Source organism: Gopherus evgoodei, chromosome 9 (assembly GCF_007399415.2).
Source record: "Gopherus evgoodei ecotype Sinaloan lineage chromosome 9, rGopEvg1_v1.p, whole genome shotgun sequence".
NCBI lineage: Eukaryota > Metazoa > Chordata > Testudines > Testudinidae > Gopherus > Gopherus evgoodei.
The window spans coordinates 79,437,659-79,458,987 of record NC_044330.1 but is presented as its reverse complement, the minus strand read 5'-3'; the positions used below and the strand labels follow the sequence as shown (position 1 = coordinate 79,458,987).

At 40.5% G+C, this 21,329-nt stretch overlaps 1 protein-coding gene across 4 annotated transcripts in view; it reads left to right on the top strand.

Moving 5' to 3' along the window:
* The window catches only part of ZNF711 (zinc finger protein 711), a 39,973-nt gene that overhangs the window by 7,527 nt on the left and 11,117 nt on the right, over nt 1–21,329 (top strand). For 2 of the 4 annotated variants that reach the window (XM_030576611.1, XM_030576609.1), the window contains exons 2-3: nt 13,929–14,033; nt 16,441–16,971. In XM_030576611.1, the coding sequence (XP_030432471.1) occupies nt 13,955–14,033; nt 16,441–16,971 (610 nt within the window). In that variant the 5' untranslated portion in view covers nt 13,929–13,954. Of the gene's footprint in view, nt 1–13,928; nt 14,034–16,440; nt 16,972–18,635; nt 18,685–19,910; nt 19,958–21,329 lie in introns of those variants that run through there. The other 2 variants (XM_030576612.1, XM_030576613.1) reach the window with 2 other exon arrangements.

The following is a 21,329-nucleotide window of genomic DNA, read 5'->3' as shown; positions in this document are numbered from 1 at the left end:
CCAGTTTAAGCTCTTTCACAGTGCAGACTGGTACAAATCACAGCTTGTATACAATTGTGGTTTACACTCGTGCAGCCACATTGTTCGCTGGACACAAACTGCTGAAACTGTGGCAAAATACCAATGTACTTAAGGCCTGAGTGTCATCAGTTCTCTTTGACTGTAGCGGAAATTGAGGAAGCTCAGCATTCTGTTTAGTTGGAATCTAAATCTTACTCTTCCTAATCTTTCTCAACTGTTAACAGATTGGAAATTAGTCTGTCTAACCTGGACTCTCTTCTGATTTGTCTTCATTTCATTAGTTAACTTAGTTTTAGGCAGTATTTGTACTAGGGAAGTTTCTCTGTGTGTTTGTGTTTGTTTTTAAGCACCTTCCCTATAATCTAGTCAGATGTAATTTAAGGTAATTGGTGATTTTTTTATCTAAAACTTTTCAGAAGGTGGAATGGTGGGATGCAAAAGTGTGGTCAGGAAATTGACAGGATATTATATTATATTGTCGTTGCATTCCATTGGCAAATGCCAATTGCCATTTATAATCTAGGATTAAATCTAAGTTATAGCAAGTATATACTGTAGCATCTGTCATAAAAATAGTTTGTATGGCTGGAGCTTACTTTGAGAATGATTTTTTTCAGTCAAAAATTGGAAGATGTAAGATTCCATTTCTGTTTTTTTTATTTAGAGAATAACTAAAGGACCTAATCCTGCAGTTACAACATTCAGAATTACCACTGAAGTCAGGAGAAGTTGTAGTGTGAATTGATTTCAGGATTGGATGCTTAAATATTTTTATTTTTCCATTGAGACTCTGTGACTTATTATTTTTGATAGTATTGTTGGTGGTGCTAGGAATCTGGGTTGGGGAGTTGTGGGGCCTGGCCTCCTTATTAATTTTAGGGGCTGCCTTAGTTGTGTTTAATTATAAGGCATCGGGGTGCTGTGTCTGGTCCCCTTGTTTCTCACCTGGGTGTTGCTGAAGAAGCACTCTGACACTTGAAATCCAGGATAGACCTACAGTGCTGCACTTTAGAAAACTATGCTTTGGCAACAGTGCTCTATCATTTTCTAGCAAGGCCACTGACTGGCTGCAAGGCAGTGCTGCCAGTGAGGGGAGGCTGGGAACATTGAATCCCCCCCCCACACACACACCCAAGGCTTTTGCACTTGCTCAGAGTTCTGTGGGAGGAAATGTGTGGCTGGATCACTTTTACTGAATCAGTACAGCTGCTTCCAGAGTGGTCTGAAACATCATTCCAGTTGTGTGCTTGCAGTGCCACTGAAATTTGACCCATCTGCTCCTCTGAATAGATGGGGGGGGCGGCCTGGCCAAGTTTTTGTCAGTGGTGTTGAGATTGAGCACGTGGGGTCACAGTACCACTCAAATTTGGCCCAGCTGCCCCTCCTGCCCAGATGAAGGGGTGGTCAGGCCAAATGGTATTGCACCCTGGTGCACAGGAGTCTGTTTCTGTATGGTGGACTACAGGTGAGTCTGCTAACAACTCAGTTTCTGGTGGCACTGGCTCATGCAGTGTGTGGGTAAGAGAGAGAGCAAATCTGAATTGGCGCCATTGCTGCAGAGTGTTCTTTCCTGTCATCTGTGATTGGTAGGGGGTGAGAGTGGGAAGGATTGAAGCTGAAGCAAGGGGATTCAGCCCCTGATTCCTGAGGGAACCGGTCCAGACAATATTGTTCTCTCTCCCTCCCTTTCCCTCCTTCCCCCCCTGCACAGGGAATGGGATGGGAGGCATGGCTTGCAGCCTGTGGGATGGAGGGGATTTCAAAAGGGGTTCAATGAGTGGGTTCCCTGTGAGAAGGTCCCTTTTCACTGAGGTGGTCATTTGGGGAAGCTATGGAAATTCTCCGCCATGAACTCTCCTGAGGCCGGGGATGGGTATTGATGGGAAGTATGTTGAGCCCCTTGAATATCCCCTCTCATCTCTGGTCTTGGAAGGGGGGAATGTATGGGGAGACTCCTGGAATATTCCCCTTCACTTCTGGTCAGGGAAGTGCGGGGAGACTTCTAGAAACACCTTCCTTCCTTTTCCTTTCTAGGCAGTGGAGTGTGTAGGAGGGATCCTCTGCAATACATGCCTTTGCAAATACGCACACGTTTTTCTAGGCTGGGGGAAGGTGTGTGATGTGAATACAAAAATAAATAAAAGCAAATAAGGAAGTGTTATACCCCCTTCTCCAAAACACAAAACAGTCCAAAAGCTGTAGATGGGAGCTGGCATCAGTTCCAATGTTAATATTGGCACAAAACTTGCTATTTTGTCAATATTGGCATAGAACTTTACTATTTGTAAATATCAAAAATAAAAACACATTAATTGAAAGTGGAGTTAAACAGGCTGGGGATTAGTATCCATGCTCATTCCCTTGGCTGTATCCTTCGAGCCTTCATCTGTGTCTCTGTCTATTTATATGGGAAGCTCTTCAGTCAGGGACCTTGTTTTTCCTACATAAAGAAAATTTAGCAAGCTTTGGGCATGATAAAAATATCCCTCTTTGACTTAAGGAGAAACCCACCCCTTTTCTAAATATATTTTGGGGAAAGCCTTTAATCCTGGGTGAGTTGACTGTTGCTTTTGGGAGAATATAGGTAGGTTGTAACTTGAGGATAGCATTCTTTTTTTTTTTGGGTAGCTTCTGCTGAGATTGTAGATGTTTTATGTTCCACAATTTAAATAAAAAATGATGGCATCCACTCTAATGAGCAAGAAATCCAGGGTAGGATTGGACGAAATTCTCAAGGGCTATTATCCTTTGCTATAGGAACTTGAGCCTTTCGTCTAAAAATAGTTCCCATCTTTCATTAAGGTCCCCCCCTAAAATTTCCCAATAATTCAAGCACTGGTTTTAGGCCTATCAAAATATTATAGTGTCCTCAAGACTTTTTGACAGATTCTTTTTCTTTGGCCCTTTCATTCTATTTTTGTTTTGGTTAGTTTGCCAGTTAGTACAGATTTGTGTAGTTAAAAGAACAGAAAATACATGGTACCATCTGGCACAGGTATCTGGACCTGCTTTGAGCAGCAGAGCTGTCTTCCCCAGTTGAAAGGAAGTCTCCTCACATCTGGTCAAATAGGTCTGGGAAATTTAAGTCCAGAATTGACTTTGGAGATCTGCTAGCCTACATGACTCAGTGCCCAGTTTGGGCTGCATGTAGTTCCCCAGTTTTAACTGGCTTATTGAGCTCAGTGACAAGGGTCTACCACAGTAGACACAGCACTGCTGCCCCTGGATCTTTCTGGTTTTACTTAATCTGACACCAAGGTCCATGGATTCTTCCATGTTAACTCAATTTAGTGCTGAGGTCCTGGCATTGTTGACTCAGGACTGAGTACCTGAATCCCTCCAAGTCAACCTAATTTGGTGCCAAGGTTCCAGCACAGTCAACTCTAGTGAATCAGAAGTGGCTTAATGCCCACTCTAAATTGCATTACGGTCCCCAAGCTATCAAAGTCAATTTTCTTTGATCTGGTACTGTGGTCTCTAGTGAACTGCTTGATGAAGAGGTTCAGTGCCCATTATACCATGAGTGTTTCCACAATAGTCTGAGTCATCTGAGTCCAATACCCAGGTGTCTACACCATTGACTAGTGAACCACTTGCTTGAAGTAGTCCAGTACCAATGTAAGTGATTAATCTGGTTTAATCTGTATCAACAAAGTCTGGTGCTGAGCATCCAGGACAATTGACTCTGAGCCACTTGCTTGAAATGGTTCAGTGCAAAGAATAAGTGGCACAAAGGTCCAATAAATTGATGGTTCATCAAGGATAAGTGGTTCTGTACCTAACACAAGTGGAATAAGATGCTCTGATCAGTGTAAGTCAATACAGGGCACAATGAAATACATCCTAGAATATTTAAGGAACTGGATGAAGAGATCTCTGAGCCATTAGCGATTATGTTTGAGAACTTATGGAGGATAAAGGAGATCCTAGAGGACTGCAAAAGGGCAAATATAGTACCTGCCTATAAAAAGGGGAAGAAGAACAAACTAGGGAATTATAGACCAGTCATCTTAACTTTGGTACTCGGAAAGATAATGGAGCAAGTAAATCCATCAATTTGTAAACATATAGAAGATAATAAGTGTCAGCATGGATTTATCAAGAACAAATTATGTCAAACTAACTTAATATCCTTCTTTGGCAGGGTAACAAGCCTTGTGAATGGGGGGAAGCTGTAGATGTGATGTAACTCAAACTTAGTAAGGTTTTTGATACTATCTCCCGTGACCTTTTCATAAACAAACTAGAGAAAAATAGCCTAAATTAATTTGCTGTGAGGTGGGTGCAAAACTGGTTGGAAAATCTGCTCTGGAAAACTCAGAGAGTAGTTATGGTTCACAATCAAACTGGAAGGACATATCAAGTGTCCTGCAGGGATATGTCCTGGATCCAATTCTGTTTAATATCTTCATAAATAATTTGGATAATGCCATAGAGAGTACACTTATAAAGTTTTCAGATGATACCAAGCTGGGAGGGGCTTGCGTTTTGGAGGACAGGATTAGAATTCAAAATGATCTTGACAAACTAGATAAATGGTCTGAAATAAATATGATGAAATTCAAGAAGGACAGGCAAAGTACTACACTTAAGAAGGAAGAATCGATTGCATAAATATAAAATGGGAAATGGCTGCCTAGAAACAGAAGTAGTGCTAGCCCATTAGATGTCCTAAACAGGAATATTTCCACCCCCCTCACCCCGAAACACAACACATAATAAAAAGCGAATGGGGGACCCCCTTGAGCTGCTTAGGGCCCTAAGCAATTGTTTGGTCTGCTTATGCCTAGTGTGGATTCTGCCTGGGAAGGAGGACTGCAGAAAAAGATATGAGGTTTATAGTTTTTCACAAACCTAAATGTGGGTCAACAAAGTTATACTGTTGCAAATAAAGCAAACATTCTGGGATATATTGGCAGGAGTGTTGTAAACAAAACACAAGAAATAATTCTTCTATGCTACTTAGCACTGATAAGGCCTCAACTGGAGTTTTGTGTCCAGTTCTGGCCAACACACTAGGAAAGATATGGACAAATTGGAGAAAGTCCAGAAAAGAGCAACAAAGGTGATAAAAGGTCTAGAAAACATGATATATGAGAAAAGTTTGGCAAAACAGCGTTTATTTAGTCTGGAGAAGAGAAGACAAGGGGGGGGCATGATGATCGTCTTCAAATATGCAAAAGGTTATTATAAAGAAGAAGATGGTAAATTGTTCTCCTTGAACACTGAAGACAGGACAAGAAGTAATGGGCTTAAATTGCAGCAAAGGTGATTAAGGTTGGACATTAGGAAAAACTTCCTAACTGTAATGGTAGTTAAGCACTGGGACAAATTACCTAGGGAAGTTGTAGAATTGCCATTATTGGAGGTTTTTAAGAACAGGTTAGACAAACACCAGTTAGGGATGGTCTACATAACACTTAGTCCTGCGTCAGTGCAGGGGGCTGGACTAGATGACCTGTCAAGGTCCTTTCCAGTCCTACATTTCTTGTACAGTTTGATGCCAAAGATCCAGCGCTGTTAACTTAGAGTAAGCCACTTGTCAAACTATTTGACATTGTTTGTTTTTTATATTACCTCTTTTTATAGCACAAATTCTTGACCTGTTTCATACATTTTAAAGTAAAAAAAAATAAAAATAGAACCTTGTACAACAAGTTCATAGACTCTAGGACTGGAAGGGACCTTGAGAGGTCATCGAGTCCAGTCCCCTGCCCTCATGGCAGGACCAAATACTGTCTAGACCATCCCTGATAGACATTTATCTAACCTACTCTTAAATGTCTCCAGAGATGGAGATTCCACAACCTCCCTAGGCAATTTATTCCAGTGTTTAACTACCCTGACAGTTCAGAACTTTTTCCTAATGTCCAACCTAAATCTCCCTTGCTGCAGTTTAATACCATTGCTTCTTGTTCTATCATTAGAGGCTAAGGTGAACAAGTTTTCTCCCTCCTCCTGATGACACCCTTTTAGATAACTGAAAAATGCTATCATGTCCCCTCTCAGTCTTCTCTTTTCCAAACTAAATAAACCCAGTTCTTTCAGCCTTCCTTCATAGGTCATGTTCTCAAGACCTTTAATCATTCTTGTTGCTCTTCGCTGGACCGTCTCCAATAGAAGTCGCTTCCTTAGTAGCATAACTGGATGATAACTGTCCACACTGTTTGTGGCCTCCATAAGACTAATTACAAAGATACTACTCTTTCTTGACACTTCCTACACCACTTATGTCTCCGCTCATACAAGATGCAGAATGGCAAAGTAACAAGTGCCCATCAAGAATTTCCATCTCATTTTCTTACTATCTACGGTAATATTTCCAAATGTGGACTGTAATGTTCACCTTGTTTTCCAGACTTTCCAAGGTTTGTGGATTCTGTGGGAAATGAAATCTCCCCATCAGGGCTCTAGGGTTGAGAGCCATTTGTGTAGCCTGAAAAATTTTAATCAAGGCCAAAGACTTACCTGCCAGAGAAAGTGTCCAGATTCGAGGTTTTGTACAATAGCACAAATGTCTTTGTTAGGTCTTAGTCTGGCCTTGCATGTTAAGCAAGGAAGAAAGTCCCAATTAGGACTGTTTATTAGAGAACACTCCTTATGTCCAGTGTGATCCTGAAGCAAAACAGGACCCAGTGTCATTGGCAGACTGCCCTATCTTGAACTAGAATGGGGAATTCCTGTGTGTTCCCTTATTTTGTTGGCGCAAGAGATCTCTCTCTGCAGGGCAGTTGGGATGGAGCCAAGATGTTGAGATAGCTGTAACCAGGTCTTTGCAATTTTATCTTTAAACTACTTAGGTCTCATGCTAGCATCACTTTCCAGTTTACTAACAAATTTCTTTAATGTTGCTATCTGTTATAACTTGAACATTAAAAACTGTATTTTGAATTTCACCAGGCTGCATGAGTTGTGATTTCAGCTTCTACCCTCACAGGCTCTGTCAGCAGTCTTCATTTGCCTTACAATAACCTAGTTTATGGATGGGTTGCTCCATGTACCAGTAGCTTGATGGCTGCACTCAAAGAAGCTGATTCTTTTTTTTTTTTTTTTAGCAGTACACTTGGTTGTGCTGTGAATATATTCACAGTGTGAATATATTTATTTGTTTAGCTGCCCTGGGGTTTTCCTCGGGTGCATGTATCTCTTTTCCTTTCGGGTCAAGTCTTGTCATCACAAAATCTTGGGACCTCTGTTCTGCTGTTTCCAGAGTATCATCTGTTAATAGGGCATTCATCTTAGCCATAGATATGTTAGTGAGGTACGGGCCAAATAACTAATTCTCTACATAAATGGTAGCCCGTATGGAAAATGTGATTCGGTCAATGTCATACTCCCCACTTTCAATCTCACGTCATCTCTGTTTCCATTTTATCAGGCCTCTATTATGTTTGTGTTTCCACAAGTCTCTCCTACATCCTTGTTATGACTCATCTGGTCTTCAGTCATTTGGAACTATCAAAAACGAATCCAAAGGTAGCATCCCTGTCTCTTTCATGGAATTTGTAAAGCTGTTGCTTGAAGCAAAAAAAATTGTCCTTGGGGAGTGAAATTGCATTTCCTTCTAGGTCTCTCTTAACTTTCCATTTAGAACTCCTCCTTGCTTTTGTAGTTTTTACAGTCCTTGTTCATCTAGAACTCCTCAGCCAACTTTCCTAACAGTTGTACTGTTCTAGTCTCTCACAAGTAGTAATGTACTTGAGTCCACTAGAAGAAAAAAAGATAAGTTACTTACTAGTAGCTGTTCTTCAAGTGTGTTGCTGCTACATATTCACACTCCTCACCCATCTTCTGAACCTCTTTGGAGTCTCCGGTCGAAAATTCTGAAATTAGGGAAAAACTGAAGGGTGGTTTGAGCCCCTTCCCCTTTTATACTATTAAAATCCTCTGCAAGGGAAGGGGAGAAAAAGGTCTGAGTGGCCTCCACAGGCACTGTTCTCCAAAAGATTTAGCAGCTCAACACCAGAAGGGGCCAGTTCCACATGTGGGAATATGCAGGGCAACACTCACAAAGAACAAGGCTATGTCTGGACTGCCACTTTCAACGCTATAACTTTAGTCGTTCAGGGGTGTGAAAAAACACCCCCCCAATTGACAAAAGTTTTAGTGCTGAAAAGCGCCAGTATAGCCAGCACTTGCTCCCTATGATAAAGTTACCACCCTCATTCGGGGTGGCAATTTTTTATCATCAGGAGAGCTCCCTCCTTGTCATTGGCCCAAGAACAAATTTCAGGAATGACAACGTAGCACTGATTTTTGCAAAGAGATCCTGTCCTCAAAAAGTAAGAAGACTTCAGTCATAAGATTTCAGATATTCATGCCCACAGATTAACCTGTCTTAAAGTCTGTAAAATGTTCCTAACTTGGAGTACATCTGCTCAGTTTCTGCAATATGTTCCAAATGGGTGCTAGCCAAATTATTTATTATTTGTATTACTATAGTATCTAGGAGCCCTAGTTATGGATCAGGACCTTGTTGCTCTAGGTGCTGTACAGACAGAACAAAAAGACCATCCCTGCCCCAAGGAGTTTACAGTCTAAATCAACAGATGGATACAGACAGACAGAGAGTAGGAGGAGTCAGCACTGATAGGCTGTGGTCTCAACACACTAAAACCATTCTCAAGCTTTTTGTAGATTTCACAGCAAAGGAGATTTGAGAAGGGACTTAAAGGAGAATAATGAGGTAGCTTTGTGGATGCTAATGGTGAACATCTCTCAAGTATATGGAAACAATGCAGAAAGCACAAGAAAGGGAAATGGAGGCTGGCATGGGTAGATTAGAAGTGGGCATTGATAGTGAATGAGAGAGAGCACGTTCGGATTGATCCTGAAGGGCCTTGGAAGTGAATACAGGCAGCTTATGGTTATTGCTTTTTGTCCTGACCTGACTAAAAATCCACTGTACATAGTGGATAAGTGAAATACCTCCAAGTTGCATCAGGGGCTTGTAGTTGCCATCATCTTTTTGAACTTAAATAATTAAATTTGTTTTCCAAATAAAGTCCAGATTTAAGATTGGGTAATATTTTTTTGAGATCCAGAAGTCCCAAACCCTAGCAGGTGCCTCCCATGAGGCTGAAGCCCCAAGTCCCAACAGGCGCTTCCCACAAGGCTGCAGGCATGGCCTGGCTCTCAAGCTTCTGAAGATTATTGTAGCAGCTCAGAGGGTCAGTAAGTTTGGCCATTCCTGCAATATAGCTACATGAAACAATTTGAGAGCCTATTAGAGCCAAACACAATCCTTCAAAATTTGGAAATCTGACCCTAGTGAAACCAATAGACAGGAACATAAACTATAGCAGGCAATAGATGGGAAAATAGAATGGCTGAAGTGGATTTCAAAGAACAGAGAGTTAAAGGTTTAAGAACAAAGAGATTCTTTAAGTACATTGGAGGCAGAAAGCCTGCAAAAAAAATGGATGGATCTGCTGGATCACCAGGAGACCTAATGTGGGAGGCAGATTCTCTGATCTGCCTACAGAAGAGTTCTTACACTTTCCTCTGAAGCATCTAAACCCAGGGCCACTGTCAGAGAAGATGTCTGTTACTTAGATATATTATTGTAGCACCTAGGAGCTGTAGTCATGGATCAGAATCCCATTGTGCTAGGTGATGCATAAAGATGGGCCTTTCACCAGTAGTGTATAATCTAACTATAACAGACAGACAGGAGAGTACAAGAAAATGATGAGACAGAATTGGTCACCATGATAGGTATTGGTATTAGCAGACTAGTGACCTAATCATTGTCCAGTTTTTTTGTATGCATCTAGTTGTCAGCTCAAGCTCTAAGCAACTAAAACAGCTCTTAATCCTCCCTTTAATCACCACCACTCAACCCCCAGGTTATGGGCAAGAGTACCTTCAATTATGACCTCTCTCTAGGTACTCACCTCCAGGCTATGTCTAAGTTTGCATATTCTTTCTGCTTAACTTCTCTAGGATACAGTTTTTCCTGTTTATTCACAGCTGAAATTTTTGTCCAGATTCTCCTCATCTCCACTCTCAATTATTGTGACATCCTCTTCTCTGACCTTGGCATATGCAATCTTGCCCCACTGATATCCGTTCAGAATGTTGTTTTAAAGATCATTTTTCTAGTCTGTCACTTTGACCACGTCAGCCTCTCTTTGCTTCACTTCACTTGTTCCCTCTTTATTATATCAAACTTGTCTTCATTTTCATGGTCTTTTATGACCTATCCTCACCCTACTTATCTTTCATTCAGTATCAAAATGTTGACTTCCACCTCTGACGAGCCCATGATGTCAGCCTCCATATCTAAGTTGTTTAATTTTCAGACACCTTTGTGCTTTCTCCCATGCGGCTCCTCACAGTTGGGAGAAGCACTCTATAAACATCTGCAAAACTAAGTCATTTTTCTCCTTTATAATTCTCCTTAAAACTCCTTTTGACACGAAGCCTACTAAAAACTTAATAATGGGTTGGCTGTTGGTGTGCTGAGACCATTGCCTGTCATGCTGACTATGAAAGGGCACACCCGCACCCTGACCGAGAGGAAACTAAGGAGCTCCTCTGGGCCTGTTCAATGGCAGTGAAGCACAGCTGCAAAGCTTGTTCTATCTGGAGGTGGGAGCTTAAAAGGGAAAACCTGCCACAGGAAGTCTCCTTCTCCCCCTCTCCATCCCGACTGTCCAGACAGGCCTGCTGAGGAGACAGCAACAAGGCTCACTGCTCCCAAAGCTGCATGAACCAGCCTCCAAGCAGCAGGCCGTAGAGGAGGGGCTGGAGGTGGACCCTGTGTAGGCTAAACATCATTAATAAAGAGGCAGCTAGTGGCATGGCCAGTGCTGCATCATGCTTGAGTGTGCCAAACATGGCTGAGAATCCTGCAAGATAGTCCACTGTCATCTTTAACAGAGATGTGACCAGCAGAGACTACGTCTACTACAAAAGGTCTGACCCAGGAAGACTGCCTGAGTTCCAGATCACCCTTGCTGTATTTTAAATTTGCCACAGGCTCCCTTCCCCATAAGGGAGGAAAGAAGGGAGAGGACTTTTCTTGTTTGTTTGTTTGTTTGTTTGCTCCAAGACTCCCTTGGGTGTCTGCCAGGATTGGGGGGGATGGGGCAGGAGAAGAGACAGTACAAGGACCTGAAGCAGGAACTTGAGGGAACCCTGATCCCCACGCTGACCTATATTGTGTTGTTGTTGCCTTGTGCTCCCCCATCCGTTCGTATCCATCTGTTGTCCCTTGTCTTATACTAAGGCCTTGGCTACACTTGCACTTTATACCGCAATAAAGCTGCCTAGAGTGCACTAGTTCACTCCCCGTCCACACTGGCAAGGCATGTAGAGAGCTCTGACTCCCTGGCTAGGGCACTTCTGGTACTCCGCCTCCCTGAGAGGGATAACATCTGATGCACATCTGATATGTATTGGGTGAGATGCTGCAGCTCCAGTGTAAACGAGAAATTACTTAATGCTTTGGTTGACCTCCGGAAATGTCCCATAATCCCCTTAACTGAAGTGGCCTCTCTTGTCTTTGTTGTAAACTCGGGAGGAATGCAGAAGTGCCCTTTTGGCGTGCTGGCTGCTTATCTGGTCCGAGGGAAGAAAACCAAACAGCTACTGTTTGCTTTGAGTGCATGAGAGAGAGGCGGAGGAGGGAGTGGGATCTGAACTTACAAGACAGCATGCTGACACACTCTCAGCACCCCAAAACCCCACTCTCTCTCCCCCCACAGCACACTCCCTGTCACACCTACCCCACCCCCATTTGAAAAGGACGTTGCAGCCACTTGAATGCTGGGATAGCTACCTATAATGCACCGCTCCCAATGCAGCTGCAAGTGCTGCAGATGTGGGCACGCCAGTGCACTTTCAGCTCTCAGTGTGGACAGACTGCAGTGCTTTCCCTAGTTCGCTCTCCGAAGGTTGGTTTAACTCAAAGCGCTCTACATCTACAAGTGTAGCCATACCCTTAGTCCCTGCCCCTATGAACTTTCAGTCTGTTTTTTTGTTCTGTTTGTATGGCTCCTGGCACAATAGGATCCTAGTCCACAACTGGGGCTAGACACTATTGCAATTCAAATAAAAATAATAATGCCTGTTCAGCTACTGTTCATGTTATAACTTACTGTCTTCCCTGCAACAGCTAAATAGTTAGCTCTAGTTGGTACACTAGAGTTACTCCATTGGAGCTAGCAAGCTGCAGTGAGAGTGACCACACTACAAAACAACACTATGCAGAGTGATTTGATTAGCAGCACAGAATGATTGAATTAGCAGAGTAGTTGGATTAGCCATTGAGCTGTTATAACCTCATTTCCACAGCATTACTAGCTCCAACTTCATCACCATTTGAACTTCAACCCCTCATCCAGCCCCTCTCCAACCCCTGCCCACATCTCTGATGGATGCGCTAGTTTACATCTTAAAGCACCACTTAACTCCAGCTAGAAATTTTCTTTGTGGGCAGAAGTCCAGTTAGGGGCAAAACTTGAGTTATACCTCCAGCTAACAAAGCATTGAAAACAAACCCATAGGAGCTACACTTTTGGCAGATTTTATTCTACAAGAAAAGGGTTAATGTGCAGCTACTGACAGATTTTTATTTTAAAAAATCCCTAAGAAAGTTATACAGATGCTCCCTGACTTACGCAAGCGTTTCTTTCCAGAATGCCTTGCATAAGTTTAATTTTGTGTAAGTTGGGAACATATTTCCAACAATTACGCGCCCAAAAAAAAAAAGCTTACAGAATTTACGGAACTTTTTTCCGTAAGTCAGATTTACGTAACCCAGGGAGCGTCTGTATATAAAAAATTTTGTGACACGCACACAACCTACCTGGTAAACTCTCAAAAGCAAAGACATACAAAATCTCCTACAGTGCGCACCTTACTATTACTACAACTACAATATGCCACAGACCATGCCCTGATAACTTAAACCAGGCATCCACCTGGGATGTGAATTTCCATCCTCCCCTTTAACTACCTTTACAGCCACAACCCTTTCGCAGACTACCCTGTCTCATCACTACCTTTTGCTACACCAGCTGTCTACATGTACTAGTGTTGGGGAAGGGAGGAAATAATCAAGTAAAAAGTATGTACAGAAGGATAAAAATGGGGCAGAGTTAAGGTTTTGGTGCATGATCAGTAGTATTATTGCAGTTGTAATGTTAAAGTGTGTGCTTGTGGGTTGAATGTGTATGCTTGTTAGGTGGCTTACCTTTGATTTCCTTATTTTTTGTGGTAGGTAAGTTGTATTTGTAGCAACTTGAACTGCTTCATAACAGATTTTTGTGTGCCTAATAGGATCTAGGTAACTCTTCAGTTGCTGACTAATACTTGACACATAATTTGTTGCTATTGTCAGTAGTGCTTTTGATATTTTAATGAACTGTCATTAGTCATGCTATGGAGAGAATTTCAGAGCACATTTTTATATTCTACACCTAACAGAGATACAAAAAGTTTGGGCTCAGTTAGTACTCCTTGAGATAAAGCTATGTATCTGTCTGGAGTTCTGAGTGTTAAGATGTCCAGTAGCACATTCTAGGTAAATCCTTACAAGTTGTAACCTAAACAGTCCATCACATAGTTTTTACTTGTTTGTTTTTTGTAACTAAGATCCAGTCCAGCAGATACTTGCACTTGCTTAATTTTGCTCATTTTGTCCTTTTTGACTTTATCAGGCTACTCATGGATGCTTTTGCAGGATTGAGATCTAATACAGGATCATAAAATAACATGACAAAGTGAATTGTGTAAGGTAGCATCTGGTTTTTTTTTTTTTTTCCTTCAGCTTTTCAGGGACACATTTCCATGTCTGCACGCATGGACTTATACAGAGTGAATCAGACTTTAGTCCAGGAGAGCTAAACCAACATTAATATATTATGCATTTAATATAAGTTACAATTTTGTTTTTACAGCTATTTGTGAAAGAGCTTAGCTGACTATGGATCCAGGTGGTGGAAGTCTTGGATTGCAGACACAAGAGTCCAAAATGCCTCACACTATGATTATGCAAGATTTTGGTAAAACATTTTATTTTTAAATACTAATGCATAAAATGGGAGAGATCTTTTAAATAAAACATATTTTCTACATCATTGAATGTAGCTCATGCTCAAACGTAAGCTTAATTAACAGTTTATAATAATATTTAGTATATATTTAATTTTGTCTTCACAGTGCCATACAGAGGCAGTCCTTCAGGAAACAAGCTATACATATTTGAATTCCCACTTTTATCAGTGTACACTTTAGTTGCTGATGTTGGAAAAAGTCCGTATAAGTTTTTAAAATTGCAGCGTTAATTCTGGATGAAGTAGAAGTTCAGTGAGTTGACTAAGGGACAGTTCATAAAAAGTTCTGAACGTCGCCTCTGTAGCGCTGAGTACCTTCAAGCCTCATTGATTAAATGGTAATCAGCGATTTCAGTAGCTTACAGTATGAGATCCTTAAATGGAGGGTGGTTCAACAAGATCTTTATCTTAAAAGGCAGTGTGACAGGTTTTTTTCTTGTGTACGCTCAAAAATTGCCGTTCTTTCTGATCTGTTAGGATGGTAGAGGGACACGATTTAGCCTGAATTTAGCCTTTCTCCCCCTTGTAGAACAGATAAAGCCTCTGTGCTCCATGAATGGCCAGCTATCTGTAAGAAAATCTCTCAGATCTTGGGCTTCCACATTACATCTTAGGCCCTCCTGTAGCATAATAGCTCGAGTCCCTTTAGAACAGGGGTGGGCAAACTCTTTAGCCTGAGTACCACATCTGGGTATGGAAGTTGTATGTCAAGCTCACAAAATTGGGGGTTGGGGCTGAGAGGTTGGGGGTGCAGGAGGTTGCTCTGCCTGGGATGGAGTGGTTTGGAAGGCGAGAGGGGGATCAGGGCTGGGGAAGGGGGTCGGGGCATGGGAGGGGGTCAGGGGCGCAGTCTCCAGGCGGCACTTACCTCAAGCAGCTCCCAGAAGCAGCATCATGTCCCTCCCCCAGCTCCTATACAGAGGCACGGCCAGGCGATCCCGCAGGCTGTCCTGTCCGCAGGTGCTGCCCCTACAGCTCCCATTGACTGCAGTCCTCAGCTAATGGGGGCTGCGAAGGCAGCGCTTGAGGCAGGGGCAGCGTCTGGAAACCCGTGGCTGCCCCTGTGTGTAGGAGCCTTTGGGGGGACATGCTGCTGCTTCCGGGAGCCACGTGGAGTGGGGCTAGCCCTCAGCCCCGCTCCCCAGCTGAAGTGCCAGAATGTGACAAGCCGGCAGGATCTCGAGGGCCGGATTACAATGTCTGGAGGGCTGGATGCAGCCCGTGGGCCATAATTTGCCCACCCCTGCTTTAGAGCCATTATGTTTAGAAGCTCCTAAATTGAAATGAATGTCCATCCAAGATGTTGCATTGATTTTAACTAAAGCAGTTTCTAAACTAATTTAGTTAATTTGCTACTGTTTTCTCATGTAGACAGGGCAAAAGTAAGATAATAGTGACTGCACGAGCCTCCAGGATTTGAGAAAAATGATACAGTAGGCAGTCTTGACTCTCTCCTGGACCTGCAGGACCCTAACTCTGCCATCTATCAATAGAGGGTTTTATTATTATTTGTATGGGGAGGACCATTCTGCAGAGCTAGTATTAATGGCATAAGTCCTTTGACTGTGCCAAATTAAGTAAAATAAACATGGAAAATATTATTTACCACCTTCATTTTAAAAGGGCTTATGTTCTTGAATATTTTATCCATAAAGATTCAAAAAAATTTTTTTTATTTAGGCTTTAAATAATTGGATATTTCTAACATGGCTTCTCTTGCAGCCCAAATCCCTGTCAACTGTGTTTCTTAGAAAGAAAAATTGTTAATATTTACTAGAGTGAATAATTGAAACCTCTGGCATAATTTGATATGCAAGTAAAACAAGTGATATTTTTGAGAGTTTGCACTCTACAGTTTTTGATATGTTTAAAGAAACTGTTATCTTGTGTCACAGCAAAGCCAGCCACCTTTATTCTGTTTAGTCAGCTTTGCTGTTCGGGCTCTGTTGCACAAAATAATGCAGCGTTGAAGTTACTAGCACAATAGAAAAATGTTTTAGCTTTTTTAGAATACATATAATGGAATCAGCTACTGACCTTTTGGCTTTTAAATCTCAGCTTTATTAAACCTAAATTGGGGGGCAGATTTGACCTAATGTTCTTTTTAAAGAAAGATTTGGGTATTTTTGTGCTTTTGTTTTGTTTAATTTTAAAATTAAACAAATTTAATTTTAAAATATTACAAGATGGTGTTCATTCTTATCTGGAGGTATGTAAAATGTCATGAAATTTATTAGAAGGCAAGGAAGCACTCTTCTATGCATAGCTTGTACTGTAGTTATATTCCTTAGATACAGTACATATGATACAGTAGTGTGACTGTTAACATTTTCTCTCATTCACAATTGTTTCACAGTGGCTGGAATGGCTGGCACTGCTCATATTGATGGCGACCATATTGTTGTATCAGTCCCTGAAGCTGTATTAGTTTCTGATGTTGTCACAGATGACGGGATAACTCTTGATCATGGCTTAGCTGCTGAAGTTGTCCAAGGACCAGATATCATCACTGAAACTGATGTTGTAACAGAAGGTGTAATTGTTCCTGAATCTGTGTTGGAAGCTGATGTTGCTATTGAAGACGCTTTAGATACCAGTGATCATGTTTTGACTTCTGATCTAATAACGGAAACTGTTAGAGTTCCTGATCAGGTTTTCGTGGCTGACCTTGTTACGGGTCCTGATGGACATTTGGAACATGTGGTGCAAGACTCTGTGTCAGGAGCTGACTCACCTACAATGGTTTCAGAAGAAGTTCTTGTAACTAATTCAGATTCAGAAACTGTGATTCAAGCAGCCAGTACTGTTCCTGGTTCTACGGTTACAATAAAAACTGAAGATGATGATGATGGCAAGAGCACTTCTGAAGACTACTTAATGATATCTTGTAAGTGAAATAAAGGTAGATATAAATAGGAAATAATTTCAACTAGAAGTGGTCCAGTAGGGAGAAGTTATTAAAACTGAAATCTTGCTAACCTGTGCACCTGAACTCTCTGAAAGAACAGTCTCTTGCCACATTAATTACTTGGTGCCAAGAGTTAGATTTTTTGTGTGCGTGTGTGTAATTTCTGAACAGTGGGTATTTTTTGAAAAGAAAAAAAAATCTTACATATACTGTAATTTAATCTTGCAGTGATACGGTAAATTAAAAAAAAATAATCAAATTATGGAAATATGTGCAGAAAATAGCATTTTTTGAGTTTCATCAATAGCATGAAGGAGGAGGGATAGCTCAGTGATTTGAGCATTGGCTTGCTAAACCCACGGTTGTGAGTTCAGTCTTTGAGGGGGCCACTTAGGGATCTGGGGCAAAATCAGTACTTGGTCCTTCTAGTGAAGGCAGGGGCTGGACTCAATGACCTTTCAGGGTCCCCTCCAGTTCTATGAAATAGGTATATCTCTATGATTAAACTAGGAAAAAAAACATAATATAAGAATGGCCATTCTGGATCAGACCAATGGCTCATCTAGACCAGTATCCTGTCTTCTGATAGCATCCAGTGTCAGAGGAATGAACAGAATGGGGTAATTCCCCTGTCATCCAGTCCCATCTTCTGCTAGTCAGAGGTTATGGGACACCCAGGATATGGAGTTGTGTCCCTGACCATATTGGTTAACATAAAAATGTTAAAGGCTATACATTTGTCTGACAAAACAAAAAGATAGTAGCCAGTTTGTTGTATGGTCTGAACTAAATTTAAAAAAAAATGTGCATTTATTGACTGACACCTGTGATCTGAGGCTGAAAATGAAAACTGGCTTCTTGCCCTATATTGCACTCTGGGAAGTGCACATAGATTATTAGCTACCTGCAATTAGGGTACAGCTGGCTGAGTGAGAGCCACAGTGGGAAAACTGCAAACTAGGCAATAATCCTTTTTTTCCTACAGTTAAATGATATTGACAATTGGATGTCTAGTACCAGTTTTCACTCTCACCCACAGGACTTCCATGTAGGTTAATTAGTATACACAATATTTATCAGTGAAAACTTGCATCTTTTCTGAATTACAGCTAGTGAAATTTGACTAGGCCAGAATAGATTTTGATTGTCCAATAACCGTCTTATATAGCTGGTAGCAACCCATCTCAATAAATGATGGGAATGCCAAGTGTGTCAAAACTTCAGAGACCTATTTTCAATAAACTGCTTTATTTAAAATATTCAGGCTAAATACAAATCACTGTATTCAAATATGTCTTACCAATTCTACATTTTGAAACATGTCTGTGATGCTGTTTTCCAAAAATTTTTTAGAAGTATTACATGTTTAGATTTTTTTTTCAAAATTGTGAGGGAGACTGAGCTACAATTTACATCAGTCTGCCCTTAATGTAATGTCATGTGCTGCATGCAAGGGCACTTTAAATATGTCACTTAAACTAGTGAGGGTTTTTGAACAAGAACACAAAGAAACCATTATGAAAGCAAATCAGACCTTCTACAGCAGTGGTATTCCTGTGTATGTTTTATGAGTAGAGGAACACCATTATAATGCTCAGTTGTTTTCACTGAAAGAATTCCTCCTTTCTAACAGAGTACTTATGATGAGTTGTGTTCTGTAACTGCGATATTTCCAACTGCATCCTTGTAATTGTAAGTAAAGTCATCTTTGGAATTCCTTCTAAGGTAGATAACTATAACTTGATGGTAGTTGTTGTGACTGTGTTTTAGGCACATCATGATCTGAGTAAACACAATTGCAACCTGAGTTATAAGAAAATCTGGTTCTTTGAAGAGTCATTACTAGGCTTTAAAGTCATCATCTCATTTAGACCAGTAGGACAGTTCTCACCACTTAAGGGGCTTGATCCTGTAATGTGCTGAACACTCCAGTTCTGGTGCAACAAAGTATATGCTAACTTTAAAATTAATCGTGAAGTTAAGCATGTACTTAAATGTTTTGCTTGATTGGGACTGGAGTTCTCATCACCTTGCAGAATCAGTCCAATGGAGCTGTTTTTTTCAGGTTTTATAAGATGGTGCTGAATTGGTTATGCTTCTGAAGATAATATGTAAATCTTTACAGCTAGATAATGGTTCTTTTTGTTTCCTTAAAGAAGATGAGAACTTGTATTCTGCAGAATGTGACTCTGTCATGCTCGGACAGATAAATATGTCTAGGTAGCCAGGCATTTGAAACCTCGGATTAGTATAGATGTTTTACTCTATAGTTAAATATGCAACATATATTAATGAGTATAATTGTATGCTATGATTCCCCATAATATATTACCAGGGTTTTAAAACTTTTTGGTAGTGTGGATCACATCTGAACAGAAATTATCTCTTGGACATTTTTCTGATTCATGAACACGTAACAGCCTTTGTCAACAACAGCAATTGTTTATATGTAACCATAATCTCAGAAAAGTATTTATAATATTTTTAAAGCATTCTTTTAATGAAGCGTAACATCTTGAAACAAAGAGATCTTACATTATATGACCTGCTAGCTCTTCATGGATCACCACCAAGTGCTCTGTGGAACAGTTTGGGAACCCCTACAGTAGTACAATATTCTGGGACAAAAAGCTGGGTTAAAGCTTGGAGCTTTAGTTCAAAATTACCTTATCTTGTCGTTTTGTGTTACAGTGTTAATACTGCTTAAATGTAGTTTACACCCATTTTAAGTTTTTATGTCCTCTGGCTATGCTACAAATTTATAAGAAAAAATCTTTATTTTAATGGTAAATGTTTCCTGGAAATTAATAAGTATAGTCTGATTTTTTTGCTCAGAAGTTGATATGCACAGAAAACTTTGTAATAGTCAAAGTTTTCACTAGAAGTTTGTCACCATTGATCTGTTTTGTTTTGTGCAGATGAATATAACTTCTTACATTTAAAGGAAGCATTATGAGCATATCAGGTAAAAAATCATAAGGTTGAAAACTCAATTCTTAATATACTTACAAATCAAGCCATGGCATATTGAATATGTCAAACCACAGTTTCTGGAGACTTAAAATGGCCCAATAGGACACGTTAATGTCACCAACAAAAAAAAAGGAAATTTTAGAAGTTGAACTAGAAAGTTTGTTTTAAATATAACCTTCTTTTAGATTACTTAAACAAAATGAGTTTTTAATCTGTATATACCAGATAACCAGGGTAAATGGGACAACTGGCACACTTGTAACTTAAAACATACTTTTTTGTTTGTTTGTTTTTCAGGTTTGCGATATTCAGACCCACAGGGGATTGCCAGCTTCTGGTCTCTGTGTTGGCCCTGTATGCACTATGTGGGGGACCTCATACCCACCAAAGAACAACACTGGAGCTGGCCTTTAGGGGTAAGGTAATGTTCCACCACCACCTCCTTTTTAGTATATTACAATACAGTGTTGCATAGTTTGCTAAAATATATTTCCTATACTGTACCATATGGTATATAAAGTAACATATTAAACTTTAGAAAACTTTGCAAAATTGTAAAACCATGGGACTTATATTGCCCTAATTTCATCCCTATGGACTTCTTTGGTGGGTGTGATATCACCAGCATAGTGCATGCTGAGATATCACAGGAATTGGGAGCTGGCAATCCACAGTGAATCTGGACATCACACACCTGAAAACAACTAAAAAGGTAAGATTTACGTTATAAGTGTGCTGAATGCGCCTCTTATTGTGCTTATTTAGGAGGATTCAGCATATGTTTCTAAAGCAATCTGTTTTTTATTAAATGGGGAAGCAGCATTATCTAGTGTTTATAGTGGAGAACTCAGAGCCAGGAGACTTGTGTTCTGTTCATCATTTTTTACTGACTTACTGTGTGATGTAGAAACTTTTATTCCTGACTTAAAACAAATACTTTAAAAAATGTGAATTTAGTATTCCTAAAGGCACTGGATTAACAGCCTATGTAACTGGAGTCCTTTAAAGAAGTCCATGTATTGTGTATGGGTGGTGTTCAAGCAGGCATCTAGACGCTGCCTGTCATCCAAGAGGAAATCTCAGAGAATTAGAAATTAGTTCAGTTCTCAGTCTCTGCTAAGACTACGGACAAAAATTAATTACTGCTAACCATATTGGTTTTTTTTTTTCCCTAATATGACTGTCTCTGGAAAGTGGACTTATTTCATGTAAACTAGCAAAGTAGGTGGTAGAACTTATAGTTAACTTTTTAATTGCTACTGAGGTTAAGCAAGATATGTTTCATCATTCTAGAAGTGAAAACAACTATATTCCATTACCATTCCCTCAAACCATCCAGTTTTCCTAAATTTATCTGTTATGTT